Source organism: Amphiura filiformis, chromosome 2, assembly GCF_039555335.1.
Source record: "Amphiura filiformis chromosome 2, Afil_fr2py, whole genome shotgun sequence".
NCBI classification, from domain to species: domain Eukaryota; kingdom Metazoa; phylum Echinodermata; class Ophiuroidea; order Amphilepidida; family Amphiuridae; genus Amphiura; species Amphiura filiformis.
In genome coordinates, this window is record NC_092629.1 from 81,860,978 (window position 1) to 81,884,695 (window position 23,718).

Here is a 23,718-nt window from a genome sequence, read left to right on the forward strand (position 1 = left end):
GAGAATAAGCAATTTGTACATCCATCCAACTGGGCAGGGTAAGTAACTTTTTTGCCTGTTTGAGTGCTGTGATAAATTAATAAAGTGACTACTTGTGTTTCATAAATGATCAAGTTCTTTTTGTTGGTGGTGATGCTTTTGTACACTAACACATTTATTTTGTATGACTTTTAACAGGTATATGCTATTAGGCTGTGATGTAAGGCTGAGTAACAAAAGTGCAATGTTTGGTAATGCATTAGGAGACTTACTGACTACACCTACAAGATGTAGGGAAGCTCTAAGAGTGCTCCTACATTTGGTAAGTACATATAGGGTCATAGCAGGTATATGCTACATTTGGTAAGTTCATATGCTGGTTTGTTTAAAGTTTGTTTGGTAGGTCCATTACCAAACTTTATTTTGTAAAATGCAAAATTGAACATGAAAGAAGTGAAGAATAAAATAATGAACAAAATGTGAACAACTCATTAAAGCAGGGTTATACTCACTCACAAAGATGTAGGCTCACTCGCACATACATACATTAGTCCAAACATTTGGAAACCAGTGTGGCTTTACCTTTGGTGTGAGAGGTCCTGGGCTCAAAATCTCTGCAGGACAAAAAAAATCAAATGCTTGCTCCCCATCTAGAAAATGTGGGACACATTACCCATGGTAAAGACCTCATTACAGTCAGTATCCCATCTAATGCAAAGTGAAAAATCCAACACATACAAAATCTTGAAATCATACACATTCAAATATTCAACGGTTTGATATAGCAAAACCCTAAATTATTATCTGGTAGTGATGGACAACAAAATATATCCTTCTTATAAATGAGAATGAACCATTGAATTATGGCTGTTGCTACTCAGGGCACGAGTACAACTAGCTAGTGATAAATGGTATATTATTTGCACTAGCAAAAATCATCGGCTTCACACGTTGATACTCTTGTGACATGCATTTGAAATCAACACCAATTAACCACAATCTTGTATTTATCTTTCAGATTGAAAAATCCCTTCAGCGCATCAACCGCGGACAGAACAACCCTATGTATACTACACAACAGAGCATCATGAACAAAGTCGGTCCAGTCAGAGGGTGGAGGGAGCTTCTCAAGGCTGTTGGCTTCAAATTTGAAGAGGATAGTACAGGAAGTAACATCCCTCCCTCTGTATTCTTCCCCGTCAATGATCCAGGGGAGAGGATGTTGCAGGCGAGTGCTAGTCTGCAGGCTTTGCTGGGTAAGTTGCATTCCTCCCACTCTAGTTATCCTTTTAGAGACAGTCACGTTTAAACTAGAACCAGTATGCATTAAAATTTTATTCTTGGAAGTGCATAGAAAACAAAGAGTTCTGCATGCTGGGTATAATTATGCTCCAAAAAAATTGAAACCGAATAAATATTTGAAGTAGAGAGAGAGTAAAATTTTGGCTCTTGTGCAAAATATGGCCTACACAAGAATAAAAGTTGAAATGCACATAGTGGTACCATTTTCAGCTACATTAGTTCAGGCAAAAAAGAAATGTTTGGTTGCCCATGAAATATGCACTGACGTCACTGCCACATCAAGGTGGAAATGGTATAATGGTCCAGTGAGGGTGGGTTGGTGTGGTGTTGGAAGCACTCCCTATCACCACTGCAGTCTTGGCTTAATTCCTAGTAGGTATCCCATTAGGTACTCAAGTATTTAAGAAGTGCAATTTATGTGTTCTCTTCTGTCCATACTTGCAGGTTTATCACCCAACACCCTGATAGCCATCTCCAAGTTACTGTCATCACCTGAAGCAGCTACAGAAATCATGGGCATGGTAGGTACCAGTATTATATACTTTGTTAACACTCAAGAACAAGTGAATTATACCACAGAAAGAATTTTCTCATCTACCCACAAATTGACCAATACACCTTAGTTACCAATCAATGTGTGGATAATCTTTGGCACCAACACAAACTATCAACACTCCTGACCATTAACATAGTCATCAAAATGCACCCATACATTCAAACTTCATTGTCTATATAATTATGTCTGACACATAAACACACCAATATTCTTGTTGGCCTCAGCAGGGTTAAAAAAAAGGTGGCAAATTGTGTTTGCCTGCCCTTTTTTTGGCCTTGGTGCCCCAGATCTTTCTCCACTTTCAAGGCATTTATCATCACTCATTAGAGTCGTTAGCCTTGATTTCCTTCATCTTTGCCCAGTGGCCTTGAAAATGGGTGCCCTAAATATTTCAAATTCAAGGCCTGGTGTGTACATGTCAACAACCACAGTGCAACATATGCAAATTGATTCAATTTTGTCTCCCATGTACCAGCTTAACAAGGTTAAAGATCAAATATCGGCAGCACGAGGGCGTATTTTGGAAGATGCTCATGAGAGCATAAGCGTGCACATAGAGGACCACTACAAGTCACCCAGAACACAAGTCACAAAGATGGTGATTAACTAATTAAACTAATTATAACATTGCTGTTGCAAAAAATGCACAATTTCTTTTATCTGTACTGCTTGGATCTTAATTGCACAACTGAAGATAATTTGCTGTGTTTTCTACACTATAGTGTGTCGCGTCTCAAGTTGAGAGTAACATATCATGTTGGATTTTGTAGTGGCAGATTTGAATCACTGCATTTACGCAATTGTGTCGCCGGTGTAACAAACCACCATTCTACACATGCGTGTGAGCACACAACTCAAATCTGCCGCTGTGAAATCTGTGCAATGCTCTCAACTTGAGACAAGACAGATTCCCATTTCAGGAAATTGAGGATTACAGTCAAGTAAAAAGAAAACAATTTTGAGATAAAACAAAAATGTTAAAGTTAAATTGGAAAAATTTAGCTCCTCAATTTTCTGGAATGGGACATAATTATACAATACTTTCTGTCCTATTGATTATGGAAGAATTACCATGGTACCATAATTATGACCTGTAACTTGATTTAATTTGGAACCATTTGGACTATGACCATGCAGTAGATATTTATCCCAGGGTTCCAAATTGATTTCATAGGATGAATAATCTTCTCTGCTCTTTGATGAGCCACTTCAGAATAATGGCAATCCTAATCCTAACCCTAACTCTATTGCTTTTCATCTCAATCCCTTAATCCTTAATTCTAATCCTAACCCTCATCCTAATCCTTATAACCTTACCCATCTCTCATAGGGCAGCCATTATTCTAAAGCAGGCAGCCATTATTCTAAAGCAGGCAAATAGCAGCGCAAGTACATGTACCATTTGTGGGTTGTGCAGTGGCGCACAAAGTTGAAACCAAAAATAGCTACATATTATTTATTTATTTCATTCATTTATTTTACTGTGCTCAGTGGAGGCATTGCATGAAAAGAGTACATGTTCATGGCTACTTGTCCAATCGCTTGTGCTCTTGGGGTGCTTACATCTGGACATCTGCCTGGGCTTAACCACCGAAGCCCATCTGGGGCCTTTTAAGTGTGTCACATTTAAGGACAGAGGCACTTTTAAAGTGGAGCTTTCCTAAATCTAATAGAGGATTCCTGTTCTAAAACTATTTTCATTTTTGCACACAAGTATGCTGTGGTAGCACAATGCACTTCACCAATTTGAACATATTTGCTTAAGTGTGATTGGGATATTCAAATGGTTTTGCTGGCCAATCAATTTGTTATTGTTACTGTTATTGTTGAGTCTGTGTGGTATCACAATGGTTAAGGGGGTACTACACCCCTGCCCAATTTTGTGCCTATTTTTACATTTTTCTCAAAAATTATAGAGCATTGGTGACAAGTAAGATATTTATATTATAGGGGCAAGGACTACAACTGCTACACTGGAAATTTTATTTCAGCACAGACAACAGTTGTGGAGTTACAGTCAAAATGAGGAAAACCAATATTTGATCAATAAATCAATAACTACTTGCCTTGAGTTGCTGAATTTTCAGTGCAGTAGTTAATAGTCCTTGCCTCTATAATATACCTATATCTTACTTGTCACCAATGCACTATAATTTTTGAGAAAAACACAAAATAAGCAAAAAATTGGCTAGTGCCCCCTGAAGGTATTGTCTACGCTAGCAGAATGCATGAAATCATCACTGCTACAAAATGAAATCAGCACAAAGAATATCTAAGGATGGAAACCTTTTTGATTGTGCGTAATAAACAAATAAGATTTTGTTATAATTCATATTTATGATGTCAATTCTTACCAACAGCTCCAACAGGTAGTAGCAAAGTACACACGTGACAGAGAGGGCGCTATACAACTTCCTGTCAACGTAACACTATGGCGGACTCCTGGATGTCATGAATTGCTTGCATCGCTAGGTGAGTGGGATGATTTGCAGGCATGGTTTTCTTAGATGTCACCTTCAAAGCCATCAATGCAAATCAAATTGCTCGACTTACTGTACACAAAAAGTATCTGTACACTTAAAACAAATGTTATTTCTTAAAGACAATAAAACTCGACTAGACACATGTAGCAGCCGACTAGTGCATTGTTTTGATATGGATGTACACATATTTGCTTGGGCCAAAATCAAAGATTTGCGCTCGAGAGCCAAGTACACTTTGTTTTGCTATATTTACTGTACATTTCAGTTAAGGGCCAATAGTTGATCAGTGGACCGAATCTGGTACACGGGCCACCTGTTGAGAACCACTGGCTTAACTCATCCTCTGGTCACAACCTGTTTTACAAAATTGGCATGGCCCAAACCAATTAAAGGATGGATATTGCACGCTGAATATTGCTAATAATGTTACTTATGAATTAATGTTGCAGGTTTTGATTTGATTGATGTGGGTAAAGAAGAGGTCCTTCTTATCACAGGGAAGAATGTCAGTCGCAGAATGATCACCTACGCACTGCAGGGTCTACTAGCAGTGTTTGGTAAGTGTTGACTCAAAAATAGCATTAAAATATATGGGAAGTCAATGAGCTAAGGCTTAAAAAAAAGATTTGTATTACCTTTAGAGCTCCAAAGTCGGGTCGGTTGGACAGTTAGTCACTTCTGTTTTTGCCACATACAATATCAGGAAACGCAAGTTAACCACAAAATGCCATTGTAAACAATGATTTATAGTAGAGTTTCTTAGGCTTGTTTTCAATATTGCGCAGCACAAATTACAAACAGGCAAAACATTTTCTCAAAATTTTTATGTATTTTATACCAAACATGAAAAAAACGCCACCCTTGTTGACATTTTAAAGTCAGTCGAAAGAGGGCAATACAAATCTTTTTTAAGGCCTAACCTCACTCGGTATTGGAAGAAATTGTGCTAGTCTAACCAACTATGGCTGGTAGAACTTTTGTGGTAACAGGCTGGTATTAGCCGGCAAATAATTTAAGGACTTAAGGTTAGCCGAGAGTTTTTCATGCGCTTGATTCCAGAGGGGCGCAAGTTCATAACAGAAACAGCCGTGCAGAAAATGAACAAGCGTGCGGGACGTGAGGCCTACTTACAATAGAATATCGATCCACGGTCAAGACATGAAACTTGGCTTAGCTCGTGCCCGGAGCTCGTGAGTCGGGGGGGGTGTCAGGAGGGGCAGCATGCCGGGTCGGATACCGGGGGGGCACAAGCCGTTTTCGGCGGCAATTTTCATAAGGATTTTATAAATTTTAAAATTGATTGGGGCACTTTTCAAGCTACGCCCTGGAAAATGTGTTGATTTTGAATTTATAGCCTTGATATCTTTGATGAAATAAATCAATGCTGCTATTCCACTGATTACAATGTAATAGGGTACAACAAAATAACATCAACAACAATATCAAAAAGCAATTATTTGCAAATCGAATTTGGAAAGAGTATTCAACAAGACAGACTTAGCAGGCCTACAAATTTCTGAATTATATAAAGTGAAAATCACGATTCACTGCAGTCAGCGAATCAATCAAATAAAACTTAAAAGAAAGGAGCAAGAAAGAATAAAGAAATAGTGAAAAAGAGAAAGAGAGAAAGAAAAAGAAAGAAAAAGAAAGAAAGAAAGAAATAAAGAAAGAAATGAAAAAAATAAAAGGAGAAAGAAAAGAGGAAAGGAAGGAAGTATAAATGAGAAAAGAGAAAAAAAAGAAAGAAAATTCAGCCACACGGGACTCGAACCCACAAAAATGTTTCATAAAAGATTCCCAGTCCAGCGCTCTATCCACTCGGCCATACATCAGCTTACGCGATTATATTGCTTGTTCTCGAAGCGGAAATATAACTATAATTTGATGCAATTACGTGATTACAACCGCGTCCGCACAATGGCTCTTAGAATAAACACGCATGTCGGCGCTGAAATTTTGAACGAACTGACGGAGGAAAAACCTCATTTTTTGGAATACTAGCTTCAATTTGCAGTGAAAATCAAATGGGATAGCAATTGGCAGAATGTTGAGAAATAATGTAGGTATTCAGATGTCTAAATTAACGTCCCGTAATCAAGATATCGATAATTTCACAAAACAGTTTTTTCCGAGGCAAGATTCTCGAAAATGTTCCCCAAAGCGGGCTTTTAAAATTTAATCGGTACTGTATTTGGTTCTTCCCCATGGCAACATTATTTCTTTAATCGATTTGTAGTACAATACAAAAAAGAAGAAAACAATCACTCGGCGTGGTTTTATACGGAGCGCACATTTGAAAAAAAAACGTCATGGAACGTGTTTTTGATATTGGGAACATGGTGCGCAAAAACGCATTAAACGAAGGATTTTCAAATTTATTCTAAAAATTTGTATAAACACACAAGAAAAATGTTAAGCTACATGCAATGCACCAACATTTCACTTGTTGCGATATTTGATTACTGAGAAAACTCTGTTTAGAGAACAACTTTATACGTCTTTTATACGTTTTTTATGCGTTTCTTCGTGTAACCTTAAAATAGGAATACACTTATTCTTATGCTCAAGTTTGAATTATCGTCACAGAAGTAAAAATATTCTTGAATATGACTAATCAAATTTACATTTTTGAGCTAAACTAAACAATTGTCCACCACAAGTACATTATGAAAGTTGCTTTGTATGGTTCATCTGCCCGATTTGTGAATGCCTTTCTGTGATAATATAATCAGGCATGAGAAAGAATTTCAATGAAAATAAACCCTGTAAAATAACTCCCAAATGCCCTAAACCGGCCAAAAAATACAAATGTGAAATATTGGGCAAAACCTACCCGCATGAATTCATGTTTATAGCAACAGAATTGCCATACTTGTATAATATATGTTTTTCACGAAGTTGTTTTTGGCAGCAGAGCTTTGATTAAGTTTGGACTGGTAAATTTTGAGTTGGACTGTAACTTGTAAGTTGAAAGTTTGACTGGCTGATCAGGCAAATTCTAACTTGCTATGTACTTGCTATTATTTGAAGTCAGTAATAATTTTGTTTTCTCTGATTTCCTTCCCAGATCCCACTGAAGCACCAAAGCATCTTCCTGCCCTAGAAAGCTTCTCTTCCATGGAAAGTCTCTGCTCCGATCACTCCGGCAATTCCGTATCCGGCATGTCCGGAATGTCGCTATCCGCCATGTCCGGTGTTTCCATCGTCTCTACCCATTCGCTCAAAAGTGGTAAAAGCATTGCTAGTAATAGACCGACCGAACCTAGCGTAAACCGATCAAAGGACGGTCCCCGTGCCAAGTTACGCGCCATGAGTCACTTTGGAGGAGCGACATCAACGCCAGTAACGCAGGACCCTGCAAAAGTTCACTATGAAACCGTGAATCCGTATTACAATTCTAGAATTTCGCCAATCACATCAAATGTATCCCCAGTGACATCCAATGCATCTGAAGTCAAGCCTGACCTTGCTTCACCTGTGACCTCTCGCCAGGTCAGTAGGTCAACTCCGCCGCAGCAAGGAATTGTGGGTGAAGATGATTATAGTTTGGAGACTACATTAGCAATGGGACCTGATGTGACCACATTGTTGAATAGGCTTAATAGCCAATTTGGTGATTTTGACACTCCCACACCGACAAACTCCGAAGGCACATTATCGCTAAAGGATCACTATTCCTCACAGGAGTATCTCATGCGAGAGGAAGAATCACCACTGCAAATGGCAGTTGGTAATGTGAACTTTGCCTTTGAAGATGATGCTACAGATTTTGACCACGCTTCCATGAGGTCGTTCGGTCCGGTACGCATTACAAACAGAAAGTCGTCTCCATCGCGATCAGACTCACCGGGCGATGTTTTTCATCCTACTAGTACATACACACGGACCGGTATGTCACCACGGCAAAGTCCGGTCAAACTAGAACCAGGGGTTACAAATCCAGGTTTCAGTCGAGGATCAAGTCCGGGTTACAGTCGAGGCTCGTCCTCTAGTCCAGGAAACAGCCGGGGTTCAAGTCCTCATATCAGGGATGCACGAATGTTGAACAGAATATCCCCTGCTTTGTCAAGGGATAGCTCGATTTCCAGAGGGGATTCACCCCATGAGATAATAGCTTTGAAGATCTTACAAGACACGGCCAGTCATATGAATGCGGTGGAAAGTATGCAACGCAGAGCTAAATTAGAACAAGCACATCGGACTGCTCAGAATCGGAACAGTCCACTTAGGAGCAATCCGGCTCACTCCGCTTTCGCGTCAAATTTCCCTAAATCTGGCCAAAATGGGGAAAAAGATTATGGTGCTTGGAAATTAGTGTCTGCATCGCCGAGGAGATCCTCAGGATCTAGCACTGCATCGATTGGAGAAAGCGCTGCTACTGGAAGCCCGCCTGGTGCGGGGAAATTAGGTAGCGATTCTGGTGTGGAGTCTAGTGCTGAGCAAATTGATAGAAAAGCAGTTGATTCAGTGAATGCACCACCGCCCATAAAAGCCAAACCGGTAATAGGCAATAATGATTCAAGGCTACACGGTCAAACTAGCGAGACTAGCCAACATCAAAAACCAAATTTGACTTTGTTGGGCACAAATGGTGCAGGTAGAACCACAAAAACAGATATGGCATTTGGAGCTAGGAACTCAAATACTACCTCCTCAGTTTCTAACAAATCTTTGTTAAACGGTAGCATTTCGTCGCACGATGACATCCCCAGTATCGTGCGCCCTCAAGCTCCAAGAAGCAACTCGACAGTCAGCAGCACCGCAACTCTACCGATGAGAAAGAAGCTCAACTACAACCCACCGACAGATTTTCAACATATAGGAAATTCTAGTTTTGATAGTACAGACTCTAGTATGATGAGTGACCGGTCTGGTAACCTACCCAGACCGGAGAGTACACATAGTAGCATGTATTCCTCTACCTCGTCCATTCCCAGTGTTATTCACATGCCTGCATCTAAACCACATACATCATCAGGTACCACAATGTTGCCCCACGCAAAAGGCGCAATTGATCGCAGCAATGGTACGTTGCCAAGTCATCTGAGATTGAACCCTGACTTCAGCAACCAATTAGAGGCTAGTATTCAGTCCATGAGCCGCAACAGGTCGAAGGTTGACGATCATGCTGATAGTGTCAATTCAAATCAACCTGATGCAAGTCCGCATAAACATCTAAATGGTGCTCTTAACAGTGGCTCAATACAGGTGACTGGTGCGAATCATGTTGGTGCAGCCTCAAATGGGAGTGCTGTTCGTGAACTTAATACAAAGCCAAGCAGTGCTACTAATACAACAAAAATGTATGTTAACACAGCAGCGCCAAAACCATTTGCAAATGGAGGAATAGGATGGAGTAGCGTAAACGGTCCCAAGTCACCCAAAAGTCCAAATGTTCCCACTTCGCCAAGATCCCCCACGAGTCCGTCTAGAACAGTAGCGGTTAGACGTGTGTATCAGTCGGAGCCCTGCTAACATAGAGCCTTTGGAAGGTTTTCTTGTGGAAATATGTTGGATTAAAGAGACTTGCTGACTCATTTTAAATTCCCCTTTCTGGCCTTGTCTTTTGAGGTGCACTATCACACACATAAAATGATCACAACAAATGCAATTCACAACATGTATAATTCTAGAGAGCTCACTTGAACATCCCAGGAGTGTGATCCAAATCACACCCCTACAGCACACCTGAGGGGTGTGATTTGTAGCACACCTCAAAATACAAGGCCTGCCTTTTTGATGAAGAATGAAAATAACCCACCGTAAAAGATAATGATATTTTGTTTAATTCTTATAATTTGTAGTAAACTGACTACAAAGGACCAACCTTTTTCTGTATGATTGAAGACCGAATTAAAAAGACTGGTTTGCTTATGATGTCCTGTCAACCAGACCAAAAATGCCGTACTGCGCAAGTCGGCAACCAATCACGCCGCACCTTTGCCTTGATGTCAGACGCAAACTATAGTCATTTTAATTCGGTCTTCAATTATAACAAATTTCTATTTGTGTGTGCCTTATTGTAATGTACAAAATGGGTATTCCTTGTGAAATCCACCCTCCCCTGTGGAATATTTAGCCAAAGTTTTCCACAGAGGGAGTATGAGTTTCAAATAGTATGTACCATAAGGTAAGTTCCTTTTGAAGTACTCCCTCCTGCTGTTGGAGATATAGATAAAGCTATATACAGGGGGAATATGGATTTCAAAATAACTCTAGCCAATTCCATGTGAAAACCCTACTCACCTACCTGCAAGTGATTTGGATAGGATAACCAGACACAACATTGGGCTGTTTCATTTAAGATCCAAACTCACACTGTGGAAGATTTTGGAAATATCTTCCATGGGGGAGTATGAGTTTCAAATGGAATGAACACATTAGGCAGCTCCATTTGCATTTCATACACACTCTGAGAAAGATTAACCTGAATCTTCCACAGAGGGAGGGTGAGTTTCAAATGGAGTTGGTTAACATGCTAATTGCATTTGAAACTCATACTCCCACTGTGGAAGATATTTCCTAAATCTTCCACAGGGGTAGTATGGATTTTAAATGGAATAGCCCATTCCATATGCTGGTAGAAATAATCTCAAGTGGCTGACCAAGTTAGATATGGGAACTTTCACAGCAAGTGATTTGCTAAATAAATAGTTTTATTTGTGCAATTTGTAAGGTTTAGCCAAGTAAATATCTGTGAGAAATAGTTTGTAAAAGACCCCAAATGTGATTTACAAAATGTTAAAATTGGATATATGAAATAGTCAATGACCAGGGAAGACATCTTATACTTCCCAGAATCCTTATTACATCAAATGAAACATCCATTACTTTGTTTTCATTTCAAAATAGACTGTCGATAAGTCAAGAAATAAACACATTTTGCAAGTATGGATGTGCTCTTTTCATTGAAGTAAACTGCATCCAAAAAATATTCAACACTTAAAACAAAAGCAATATCTTAAAGACACTAAATCTAAATTGCATAGTGAAGTTGTTGATAGATGGAGAATTTTGTTCTGCATACTTTGATACCTTATTAGGTACGATGCAATTTTATTCCACTAAGCTATAGCCTACTCATTTGAATGACAAATGGTCACGGTTCAAAAGTGACAACTTCAGATATTTTCTCCTTCAAGGCGATTTCTACTACCTTTTGTTACAGGTTCAATAAAGCCTAATAGAGGAACGCTTACTCCGCTGTGATCAATATCTGCATGCTTTGAGGGAAAAGTCAATGCAAGTTTTTGTCACTTTTGAAAAGCTCTCTTTTTATTCAAATTGCTATAAGTTAGGAAAATAAAGTCGTATCGTACTGAATGAGGTATCAAAATAGACAGAACAAAATTCTCTATCTATGGACTTCTTTATTTTGTAATTTAGTTTTAGTGTCTTTAAGAAACAGCTTTTAAGTGTTCAGATACTTTTTGGGCGCAGTATACATTTCGTCACTATCGACCCATGTTGCGCTAGATAGCAAATCAGTGCAGAAAACTGCAATGGGAGAAATGCATTGTGGGAAGCGTAATATATCTTCTGTGGTCAATGATATTTATTTTATTTATTTAAAAAACAAACAAGGACACCAAGAGCAGGTGTTTGGAACCAATGTGTTGAAAATTATATTTCAGTTTTGTATGTAATATTATTATGATTATTTTGTATACTTATTTAATTATTGTACATATATATCCAAAGAAACAATGCAGTACCTATTTATTGACTTCCGGGCTTTATGTACAGTTACCTTTCTTTCCCCCTCCCCTTGTATGGGTTATTCCAGTTGAAATCCATACACCATATGGAAGATGTGACCTTAATCTTCCACACAGGGAATGTAGGTTTCAACTGGAGTTATCCATTCAGGTAGCTCCATTTGAAATTCACACCCCTTATGTATGAGATTAAGGTCATGTCTTCCATAGGGGGTGTATGAATTTCAAGTTGAATATATCAATAACCTTCAGTCATGTTTGATGTACAACATTTGTACTTGAGTACTAGGAATGCCAAGTTTTAGGGAATTGTTTTATGCTCTATGTACAAAACCATTTTGTCTGTATTATATAATGAATGTTTTATAATAATTATTTAAATGTATTCGTCCATATCATAATAAGCATTAATTCTATAGCATTCAAAATGCCACTGTAAATGTATATTTGTACAATTTTGTGAGTACTACATGTATAGGGTTAAAGGTGTTATTATTATTTGAGGCAAAATATGAAATAAGTACTATGTCAGTTATGGTGACAAGTTATTATTTAGCTTCAGCATCACAAGATTTGGATGAGATTCAAGATTAGACTAGGACAGAATCTCAAAATTAATTGTGCAAAATGTGGGCTAACTTCCACCGCTGTCAGGGGAATTGTTAGCGGAAATGAGGGTATGGGGATGTGCAGCATATTTGGGATGCATTTTCAGTCAGTTTAGTTTATTGATGGCCCTCAATTTAATGAAATTTTGGTTCTAAAAGGGTGTTTTTTCCAAAATTTCTAGAAAAAGTGCCAATTTTCAGCTTTTTAGACAACTTTCCAAAAATAGGTATAATTTTGGATCTGTTTTACGTCAAATTTTGTTTTTCTGAGTCCCAGCCACATATCCCCAAACCAAAGTTGAGAACTCCGGGCCACCACCGCTGGTTTGATTCCACACACTCCACACAAACTGTTTGCCATAATAACATCGCAAGTCCTTTTTGATTGGTTGAAATCTGTCCCACATGTCATCAAAGCACAAATTGTATAACAAGCCTACCAAGATGTCAGTGACTGTTAAACGTCTACTTAATATTCACAAGTCATGATTATAGTTGAGTTGAATCAACTTCCTTTGAACTCCAACGTACACAAGAAGAGTGGAATCGATTTCCATTGAACTCGGACGTCCACACGAGTTCCTGGATCTAGCCGTTTCTGTTAGATGCTCATAGCTATTCAGAAATGCTGGTATATGTTACATTGACAGACAGTTTGTGTTCAACTGTATTGACATTGCAAAGAAAGTGATATTGAACAGAATTTTAAGCAAGAACAAAAATTATACATTTGTTGGTTTTAAAGATGATAAAACTTGGGAATGGAAAGCATCTCATGTTTCAATAAATTTCAGAGATGCATCTAGGGTATGTAATTTAACACATACTGGAAGTAAAATACAACAACTGCTCCGTGCCAGGAGTTGGTAAGTGCAATAGCTGCCAGGTGTAGATGAGTACAATGCACTGTGTGTAAATTGCCAAATGTTCACAGGGCAGCCATTGCACTTGCCCACTTCTGGCACTGAGTAGTCAACCATTGATCAGAATGATCAAAATTGTCAAAAGTTGGAATTTATGTATTTTATTTGACTTCAGTGCTATCATAAACAATGATATCTGCACTGGCATTGGTATGTCACAACTCGCATGTGAGTAGCATTGTTTTGTGATTTTGTAATCAAATGTATTCCAATTTTAATAGAAATCATGATCAAATAATAATTCATGAAATACAAGAAATAACATGAATTTCTGCTGTCTGTGTTTTGTTGGTGTCATCAGGTGATGATATATCCTAGTCCTAAACAGCCCTGATACTGACCCTATTTACTCTTACCCTTCAGACTAAGGCCAAAAAAAATCTGTCTCATACACATTTTTTTTTCTTCTACGATATGGGATGTTCATGGCAAAAAGGCAAAATTGGATTGTTATACGATACTGAAAATATCAACAACAAAAATTGAACATACACTGAATGAAAAAATACGACCACCACGTAGCGTTAATTGGAGTTGGAATCTGAGACAAACTTTCTTATTTTTTGCCTAATGCGATAACTGTCCCTAGCAGGTGTTGTCCGACAAGTAGGACCTGTTTCTTAGTTACCAAACTTTACTCGGACTGATCACTGAAGAAAGATAAACCACGATAGTGCCGCTCAATCTTTCACGATTAGTCTTTCTTGCACCTTGATATCTTTGTAAAATCAAATTCTTGGAAATGGAATTACTGGTAGTCTACAGTGTTTTTATTAATGAAAATCGTCATGATCCTGTAATGAGATGTACTATTTTACATATTGCAATTAGGAGTTCTAAATCAGTGTATTTCTGAAGATATCATCAAAAAACTGTTGAATGGTCTCAAACGTGGTACCACAGTCAAGACTAATTTAACAGTTTTTTAATGTTTTCTCCAGAAATATACCGCTTTGGAATGCCTATATGTTAATGAGAAAAATAGAATTTCTCGTTTCATGCATATCAATTTTGTAATTAAAAGAAAAAAGGGTCCTACTATTGAATCCAATTGAACATTTTTGACAGCTTAATCACGCATCTTTGCACAGTATTTTTTGTGGCACATCAGACATCCCAAATTTGCATTCTGAATATGAGGGCTGTCCTGATGATATGATATCAAATAATTTTTTGGTCTTTTATGAAAGGTCAAAATTTCCATAATATAATGCAAATTTCAAACAATATTATTTGGGTTCCACAAAAAGTCTGCAAAATCACACCAGCCAAGAAAAAGTCCCAGTCAAGTTTTCACTTTTGTAACATTTGCTGGAAGGACAGTAATTTCTAGTAGTCAAGAGTAGTGACAAGTAACCGTCAAATAGGTTGGGGGGGGGGAGGCAATTAGTGCCTTGTGAATAATAATAATTAATCATTTATGTTGGAAAATTACCTTGGTCGATTTCACCCAATGACATCAAAATGATAGTGCAGAGTTAATATTTTCTAAATGGTGAGGCAGCGGGTGAAAAAGGATTTCTGTGGATTAGGGGCACAACACAAACAAGACAAAGACACATTTTATTATTAAAACGCAAGGTGGCTGTCTATTTATTCCCATTTCATAGGGCTTTACAAGATCCAGTGGAGCAGATAGATCACATCCTTATTATCGCAATAACATATTCCCAAGAAATTCATCAAACTATACCATTTTTCACCCCGATGTGGCAGTGGCAAGCAGCTATTTCGCTCACACATCTATGCGGCATTTTTAAGCACATGTGTACGCCAGTACTATGAGCGCCCAATGAAATGCGCATCAGGGTAAAAACGGTATACAATCAATTACAATTACAATCAATTACAATTACCCCAGGTAGCTTGGCATGGTGGGGGACTTGATCAATAAAATAAGATGGACCAGGAAAAATTTCTTGTGGTACGGAGCCAGGACTTGACTCGCCATATGGACAAAGACTTGGGAAGTGGGAGGGTTGAGGACTCGCCATTCGAAGAAGCCCACCCTGCTTGGAAGTTGGCGAGTCAAAATTGAGTTCCCAACCAAGGACCCCAGGGCCGTTATTATTAAAACCGAAAGGTGCAATGCACAGAAAACAAAATTGGGCTATTCCAGTTGAATCCATAACACCCCCTGTGTGGGAGATAAAGGCCATGCCTTCCATAGGGGTTATGGCTTTCAACTGGAAAAGCCCATTAAATAGACAGGACCAATTTTCTATGACTCCCTAGCTTATGGAGTAAATACAACTATTAAATAGTGTACAGTTTTACTCGTGACTTGTGGGATTCAGTGGCAGCGGCAGGAATTTTTCAGGGGGGGCATGGGGCATGGGGGGAGTAAAGTGAATTTCAGGGGGGCGAAATAAACAAATTGTGCGTAAAATTGAAGCAAAAAGTGCACATTTTCGTAATTTTGGGTTTTTAATGGGGAAAAGAGTTCTGACTGGGGGGGGGGGCATTTTCCCCTGGTGCCGCCACTGGCGAGATTGACAGATCTATGTTTTTTCGGGATTATTGAAATAAACCAATAAATTTCTAGTACATACGACTGGAGACATGGAAATATGATTCTATACAAAGCATCTCTTTTATGCACCTTTTAATCGTACTTTTAGTACCACTCTAAATATGTGCCAACCTTCTAAAAAAAACAACTGAAAACCACACAATTATTATTATTAGCTTACTCTCCCACCAAGTAACTGATAAACATGTACATAAGTCAAATATTCATGGTAACATTATGGAGTCTGACATTTAGTCTGACTCCTACTCATTGGCGAAGTGATGTAAAAAATTGTTTGATTGGCGTAACATGGCGTTAGTATACTCAAGGACATTCTTTGTATGCAACTTTTAAAGCTGTAAATTGCATTTGATAAAAGCCTTTTTTACTTCCTTTTTTTTAAATTAAATTTTTTATTTATTTATTTATTTATTTATTTTTTGCAAAAAAAAGAAAGAAAAGGTCTAGGGCTGGGCCTAATTTTAAGGTAGCTCGGGTTACGCTAATCTAACTAGGTGAAAACAATTTTTGATTATATCTCGCTCTTACAAGTGCGAGTGATCAGGTCTTTATCCCGGTTCTTTGACATCTCTGGTCCAATGCATACATGTGAACGTTGTAGTGCAGCGCGATATAATCAAAAATGGTTTTCACCTATTGCTACAGTCAATCTAGTACCGACGCGGACGCATAATTGTGCCGACATTGAAGGCACGCATACCTGCAGCAGAGACGCAGTACTGCACGCTGTTTACAGGCTGTATACGCGCGCGTTGTCACTTTGTACTTCGGAGTGGACAAACTGTATGGTACATAATTATTACATCACTTCACGAGCGAATTGAATTCTTTGGTCTCAATATATTTCTGGACATGCCCAGTGATGCCAACACCATGCCTTAGGCGGATATTTGATGCTACTAAAAAAACATGCCGCTCCTTGCAAGTGTCAGGCTGCGGCAGTAATTTGACGTGTTTTTCCTTTCAATTCTGCCAATTATAAAGATTTTACAATTAGAAATTGCAATTACAATGGTTTTTGTGACCATATGTTTTGTGACCATATGCTTTTTCCGCCCAATTGGGCGATTTATGTTGTAATCTAAAATCCTACAAATTGGGCAACTTAAGAGGCATTCACTGCAGCCTGGGGAGCTGATGCGCCGCCGCCTTGGCACTGAAAAGTTTAGGCAACACTGGCCATGCCTGTACAGATACTTATAAACCACCATATTCTCCAAAACCACACCTTGCTTAGCCTCTAACATGAAAGAAATATTACAGCACATTATAGTAACACATACAAATTTATTAATAGCCTATTTATATGACCCATTCTGGCAAAACATGACACCCCCTTAGGCAAAAAAAAAAAAGATGTTTGCTTGCCCTCAACCGAACGACCCTAATTTTGGAAATCAGAAAAAAGGTGTTTTTTTCTATTTACTGTACAAAAGAATACCGACTCTATTTTTGGAAATTCCTGAAAATTTTTTTTTTTCCTTTTCAAATTTTTGCATTCTGAAGATGTAAAACAAATGTATTTCAGAGCTTGTGTTTTAGTTGTTTTGTAATGTCTGATTTGTCATATTTTGAGCCTTAATTAATACAAACAAGTAATTAAAAAAAAAAAGAAATACCGACCCAATTGTTAAAATTCATTTGAGGGCAAGCAAACAATTTTTTTTTTTTTTTTTATGGAAGACATGACCTTAATCTTCCTATACAGGGGGTGTATTTTCAAATGGAGTTCCCCATTTAGCGTGGAAGATATAAAGGTTGTGTCTTCCTCCATAGGTAAGTCCAAATTATTTTTGCTGTAACTTTTTTTAAAAGTTGCAGCAAATCATCTGTGAGATTTGACAATCATAGGGCAGCTATTATTATAATAATAATAATAATAATTATTATTATAATCAAATATGATATTTCAACTTGCATATTGGTATAATGTTGTAATCAGACCTTAACCAGTGGCGTGCGCATTGGTCAATCAATGACTGATTTCGCCCGCACCTTAAACTCCTAATCAGACTCCATTCATTTAAGAAAATTACATTGTTAAGGGCTGGGGTATGAGCATTTGGATAGTATTTTTCAACAAAAAATAATTTCATATCAGAAGGACATTCTTTGTATTCAGAATGCAATTCGATATGTCTGATGTGCTCTCATGTCCCCGCTCATGTCCTACACAAAATACTGTCCAAACGCTCATACCAGAGCCCTTAAGGCATGAATTTGGCAGAAATACCAACATTCACATCGCAAAGTTCCAGAAATTGTTAAAGTATATGGAAGCGAAAATTAAACGATTCAATTCTTTTATTTTTCTGTCAAAATCTCACAGATGAAATACACAGAAGCCTATTTCAATATGTAAAGTCCTTAAGGGATCCAAAATGAGCGTTTATTGCGTTTCGACAGTATTTTTTGTGGGACATGAGAGCACCTCAGACCTATCGAATTGCATTCTGAATACGAAGCTTGTCTTTCTGATATCAAATAATTTTCATTTTTTTAAAATCACAATATAATACAAATTTTATGACAAATTATAAAAATTGATATTTTTCAAATTTTTGATATATAACAGTCCTCGAAGTAAATTATATAAATCTAATGATATATTCTTAAAGTGTATGTAGCAGGGAGGAAAAGCCCGACGGTCAATTGAAAATTTTGACCTTTCATATTGAAGATATGGATTTTTTCCCAAAAGACCAAATTTTTTTGGTGTTTTGGGAAAAAAATCCATATCTTCAATACTGGTCAAAATTTCAATTGATCGTCGGCTTTTCATCCCACCTACATACACTTTAAGTATAAATCATCAGATTTATGAAGTTTACTTCAAGTACTGTTAAATATCAAAATATCAATTTTAATGATTTGCCATAAAATGTGTATTAAATTGCAATTTCAAAAATCAAAATTATTTGATATCAGAATGACATTCTTCGATTCAGAATGCAATTCGATATGTCTGATGTGCTCTAATGTCCCAAAATAAATACTGTCCAAACGTTCATACCCCAGCCCTTAACAAGTTGTATCTTTTTTGCAGGAATAGGTCATTAATTATGTTATAAACATCCACCAAATTTCAAATTATATTTTAAATACAAAACAATAATATTTACACTATTATTATTTTTCTTACACTACATGTTTGAATTACATATAATACACATGCTCATTTTCAGAATTATTATTTAATTTCCAATCTGTGTAGAAAATGAACATTTTTTATTATGTACAATTTACATCAGTATAATAATATACTAGTCTGCATATAAATTGCTTGTTAAAGGTGGCACCATTATATCGGAATAAACAAGACAAACATTGTGATAATTTCAACAAAAAAATTAAAATTTATGTACAAAGAGAAAATTTCCCACTTGGTTTGTCTCCTTTTACAATGGGCTGTTCCGATTGAAATCCATACACCCCTATGGAAGATGTGACCTTAATCTTCCACAGAGGGTGTATGGATCTCAACTAGAACAGCCAAATTACCGCTATGGTTGTCACTTTTTACAGTGTTGTATCAGCCAATAAAACTCAGAAACAAGACATTAGAAATAAATGAGTGCCTAAGACAATATAAGAAATTAATAATATAAATGGGTGAACAAGCTCTCTAGATGAGCCTGTGTGGATTCCTCTGGCTCTGAATATTTCTTTCCCTCGCCAAAGTTTGTTTACCTGAAACAAGACTGCAAGGAAAAGGAAAGTCGGATGAATTAACCCAATAACTTGAGACGGCAAAAAATCAGAACCAGTAGGGATTGAACCAGTGCACTAGAGATTTATGGTCTAGAACTCGTCCAACTACAGCAGATTGCTGATGAATCTTCAGCAGTCATGATGGTTCCTCACTCAAGAGTGTCGACAGCCAAATACAATATAAATGGAGCCACAAGACTATTCTATTTTCACCTCCAGTATGGTCGTAGTATCAAATCGCATGCTAATCTAATCATGCATACATACAAGGGCGGTTTGTTGGCATGTTTGCCACATACAACCATTGACATCACTACCAAACTCGGGATGAAATAGTATAGCATTATGTGCAATATCAAATAGAAAGAAACAAGCAACATCACTTATTATGTATAGTCGCCACTATAAATACATTGATCTTTCAGTTTTCCATTTATATTTTATAGTACTTGACAAATGGCATACTCGGCAAAAGATACGCAATGTTAAGTGAAAAGATTTGAAGTGGTTAAATCCTGTGAAACTGCCATTATATGACATTAATTTGCCCCTATCAAGAGCTTATTTTTTAAAACTGCTGCTTTATTTTTATAGCGGCTGTGCGCCATCTTTTGTACATTGTATTATGCTTTATGTTTACCTCTCATACCAAGGATGGGGTCGTAGAGTTTAATAAAAGTCCATCACTTGATGGACGCCTGAACAGATTTCAACAAAAATAGCACCTGTGTACCTTGGACAATGCCAATTACTAATTCTCCCAAAATAGCACATTTTTTATGACAAGGATTACTTTTATTGATATGGATAAATTGCTCTGGTGTATATTTTGAGTCTTGTGATTTTCACCTCCACCTTGTCACGTTACTAAAACACAAAATCTGTTACACAAAAACGCAAAATATTTCTAACTGAAGTCCTAAGCATATATACATTAATAAATCATATGATAATGCAAAATCTTATTACAAACTTAAAAAAAAAAAACAAGGCCCTGCCAAGTTTGTGTTAATGAGGTTCCACTCTATTCTGCTGCAAATTACCCGAGCCTATTATAAGGACTAAAACATGTTTCTGCAAGGAAATATACAGTTTATAGTACAAATTGCACTACCAATAGGTAAGAAAATAAACTCTAGATAGGTATATTAAAAACAACAAAAAGATAACAAAACTTCATACCACAAAGTAATTTTATACATAAAGTGAGATTAGTTACTGACAGTGCATGCATGCATATTTTGGGTTGCCAGCTTTTTTTCATATTTATGTACATATGTTTGTACACCAATCTACCAAACCTGTGATTTGGTTACCCAATTCGACAACTTTTAAAGAACTCCCACCATTTTGAGGGATTTCTTTTACTAGTTTTCTATGGGACACTGCAACTTTTGAGCAGCATGTTGGAGAAGTTACTTCAGCAGCGCTGATCTCAGTAAATACACAATGAAATCTTCATAAAGGAATATAGTGCTTTTGTAGTGTATGCATTTTTCCAAATTTGTCAAGCCTTTTCACACATTTTCTTCGCATCCCTATTACAAGTAAACATACATCAAATGCATGGAGTACAGTGTTTTGCAGTCGCCACCTTTACACATCACACTGCTCATAATCCAGTCCAGTGTTCTTGAGACCATAGAAGATACCTTACCCTTCCCAGAATCCTTTGCAACATGATGTATAACCTTACCCCGGAACTTTACTACATCAAACGACACCATTATTACTTTGTACAGGTTCCCTTTGTTTTCATGTTGAGAATAGACAGGCTAAACATGGGTTGATAGTCAAGAAACGAACACATTTTGCAAGCTCTGAATGTACTCTGTTCATTGAAGTACATTTTGTCACTATCAACCCATATTGCACTACATACCAAATCAGTACAGAATATTGAAATGGAAGAAATGCATTATGGGAAGTGTAAGATATCTTCTCTGACAAGTGACTGATTTGAAAAAGCACTTAACCTTTTTGTGATTCAAAAAATCAATATTGTGACATACCATTGCTCAAATTTTTCAAAACAAAAACATCACTGCATTAATGCTACAAATTCCAAATGAAATTTCAAGTCCAACAAAAGATTTTTATCTGTCAATTTTTTTATGTAAATTAATCATTAAATGCCTCCTTGGCCTTCTCCCCTCCCTCAAGTCACATATTATTGATTCATGTTGTGATTTGAAAATGAATAGGATTTTATTTTCCTTGAATAAATCCCCTTATTTGGAACATGCATAACCCGGGGCTTTAATCACGACACAATATGGTACGTGCACGTATTCTTCTTACAGAGCAGAAAGTTCATTGACACAGTCGCGATTCAGTAGACATGTTTGATTATTGTATGGTTGTACAATCAGCAAGATAAGTGCACAGTTAAGCGATAGTTTACAGCTCATCCAGCCCTGTCGTTAACAGTGAAAACTTGAGAGTGATGATAGTAATGATATTATCATTATTATTACATTATTATAGATAATCCTGGATACAAGATATTCATCCAATGACAGTCAATTGTACTAGTCTAAAGAGCTTCAAAAATAAAGTCAAAGAGCACTGCCAAGCCAAAAACAAATTTTTTTATTAGCAAGCATCATACAGAGGTTTACACAGTTAGCGTGGTGCGTCGCCTGAAGATGTCTTACCGACTATACCAGATGAGATGAGATGTCGTATGAGGTATCAGTTAACTTGCACTCTTCTAAATGACCATGCATCCACCAACTTGGACAGATATTGCATGGAACATAATTGACGATATAATTGAAGATTAACTCCAATACTACATTATTTTTCGCTCATGCACCTGCAATGTTTTCGCTAGATCGACAAATGGTGGTGCTGTGATAGTTCTGGAATAGTCCATTTCTCTATAGCATCATAGAAACTCTTGAATGACATTGAGCATGCATGTTATGTTTCTGGTCATTGGGTTATCCCATATTGGATCTATATCCAAATCCTTTGCCATTATTCAGTTTAGGATTATCCAGTCTGCAGACAGAGAATTATCACAGCACCACCATCTGCTGATGACACTAGTCCATCTATCGAAAGGTATTCCAGGCAAGCGAAAAAAAAAGGGTAGTGTTGACTGTTGAAGTTAAATTCTTCTTATGTATCACTGAATATCCACTCATATATAATTGTCAAAGTTCTTTATTTAGTTCATCATTTATGGACTGAATTTTTTTCCCTAATGAAATGAGCAAAAAATAATAAGATGGCTTATATATAAATAAATCAAGCATTAACCATGACAACATAACTCCATTATTTAGCTGCACTCTTCCTCACACCGGATAGTATCAAATTAGCAATGCATTCTATTTTAATGTGTCTTTGACAAAGTGACTTACACCAAAGGGAAGTATGGCATGATGCTAGCAGATATGATATACACCATTTAGCAATATATGAGGAGTATCATTACAAGAAAGCTACTTATGATATCATCCATGAAATGGATACTGCAGCAGTAAGCTTATGACAGTATTATGTTTCATGCAGTCCTCACAACATGGACACTGTACTGTTTTAGTAAGCTTATAATGTTCCATGTAGTCCTTAGGAATGAAATCAAAACTCGACCGGCGGTTCCGTCCGGTTGCCATTGTTTAGAACAATAGCAACCGGACGGAACCACAGAGAACCGGCGGTCAACCACCGGTCAAGTTTTGATTTCATCCCTTACAACATGGACACTGCACTATTTTAGTAAGCTTAAAATATAATGTTCCATGTAGTCCTTACAACATGGACACTGCACTGTTTTGTCCCATTTTATACTGGGCTATTCCATTTAAAATCCACACTACCCCTGTGGAAGATTTAGCTGAAGTCTTCCACAGAGGGAGTATGAGTTTCAAATAGAATAAGACAATTGGGTA

General features: G+C 37.3%; 1 protein-coding gene across 1 annotated transcript in view; it reads left to right on the forward strand.

The window, feature by feature from the left end:
- The window catches only part of LOC140146698 (tetratricopeptide repeat protein 28-like), a 119,150-nt gene extending 108,803 nt beyond the window's left edge, over positions 1 to 10,347 (forward strand). The window contains 8 exon segments of the mRNA XM_072168569.1: positions 1 to 38; positions 178 to 301; positions 998 to 1,235; positions 1,726 to 1,802; positions 2,313 to 2,435; positions 4,198 to 4,309; positions 4,770 to 4,877; positions 7,391 to 10,347. Coding sequence (XP_072024670.1) covers positions 1 to 38; positions 178 to 301; positions 998 to 1,235; positions 1,726 to 1,802; positions 2,313 to 2,435; positions 4,198 to 4,309; positions 4,770 to 4,877; positions 7,391 to 9,798 — 3,228 coding nt within the window. The 3' untranslated portion in view covers positions 9,799 to 10,347.
- Positions 10,348 to 23,718: the final 13,371 nt, after the last annotated feature.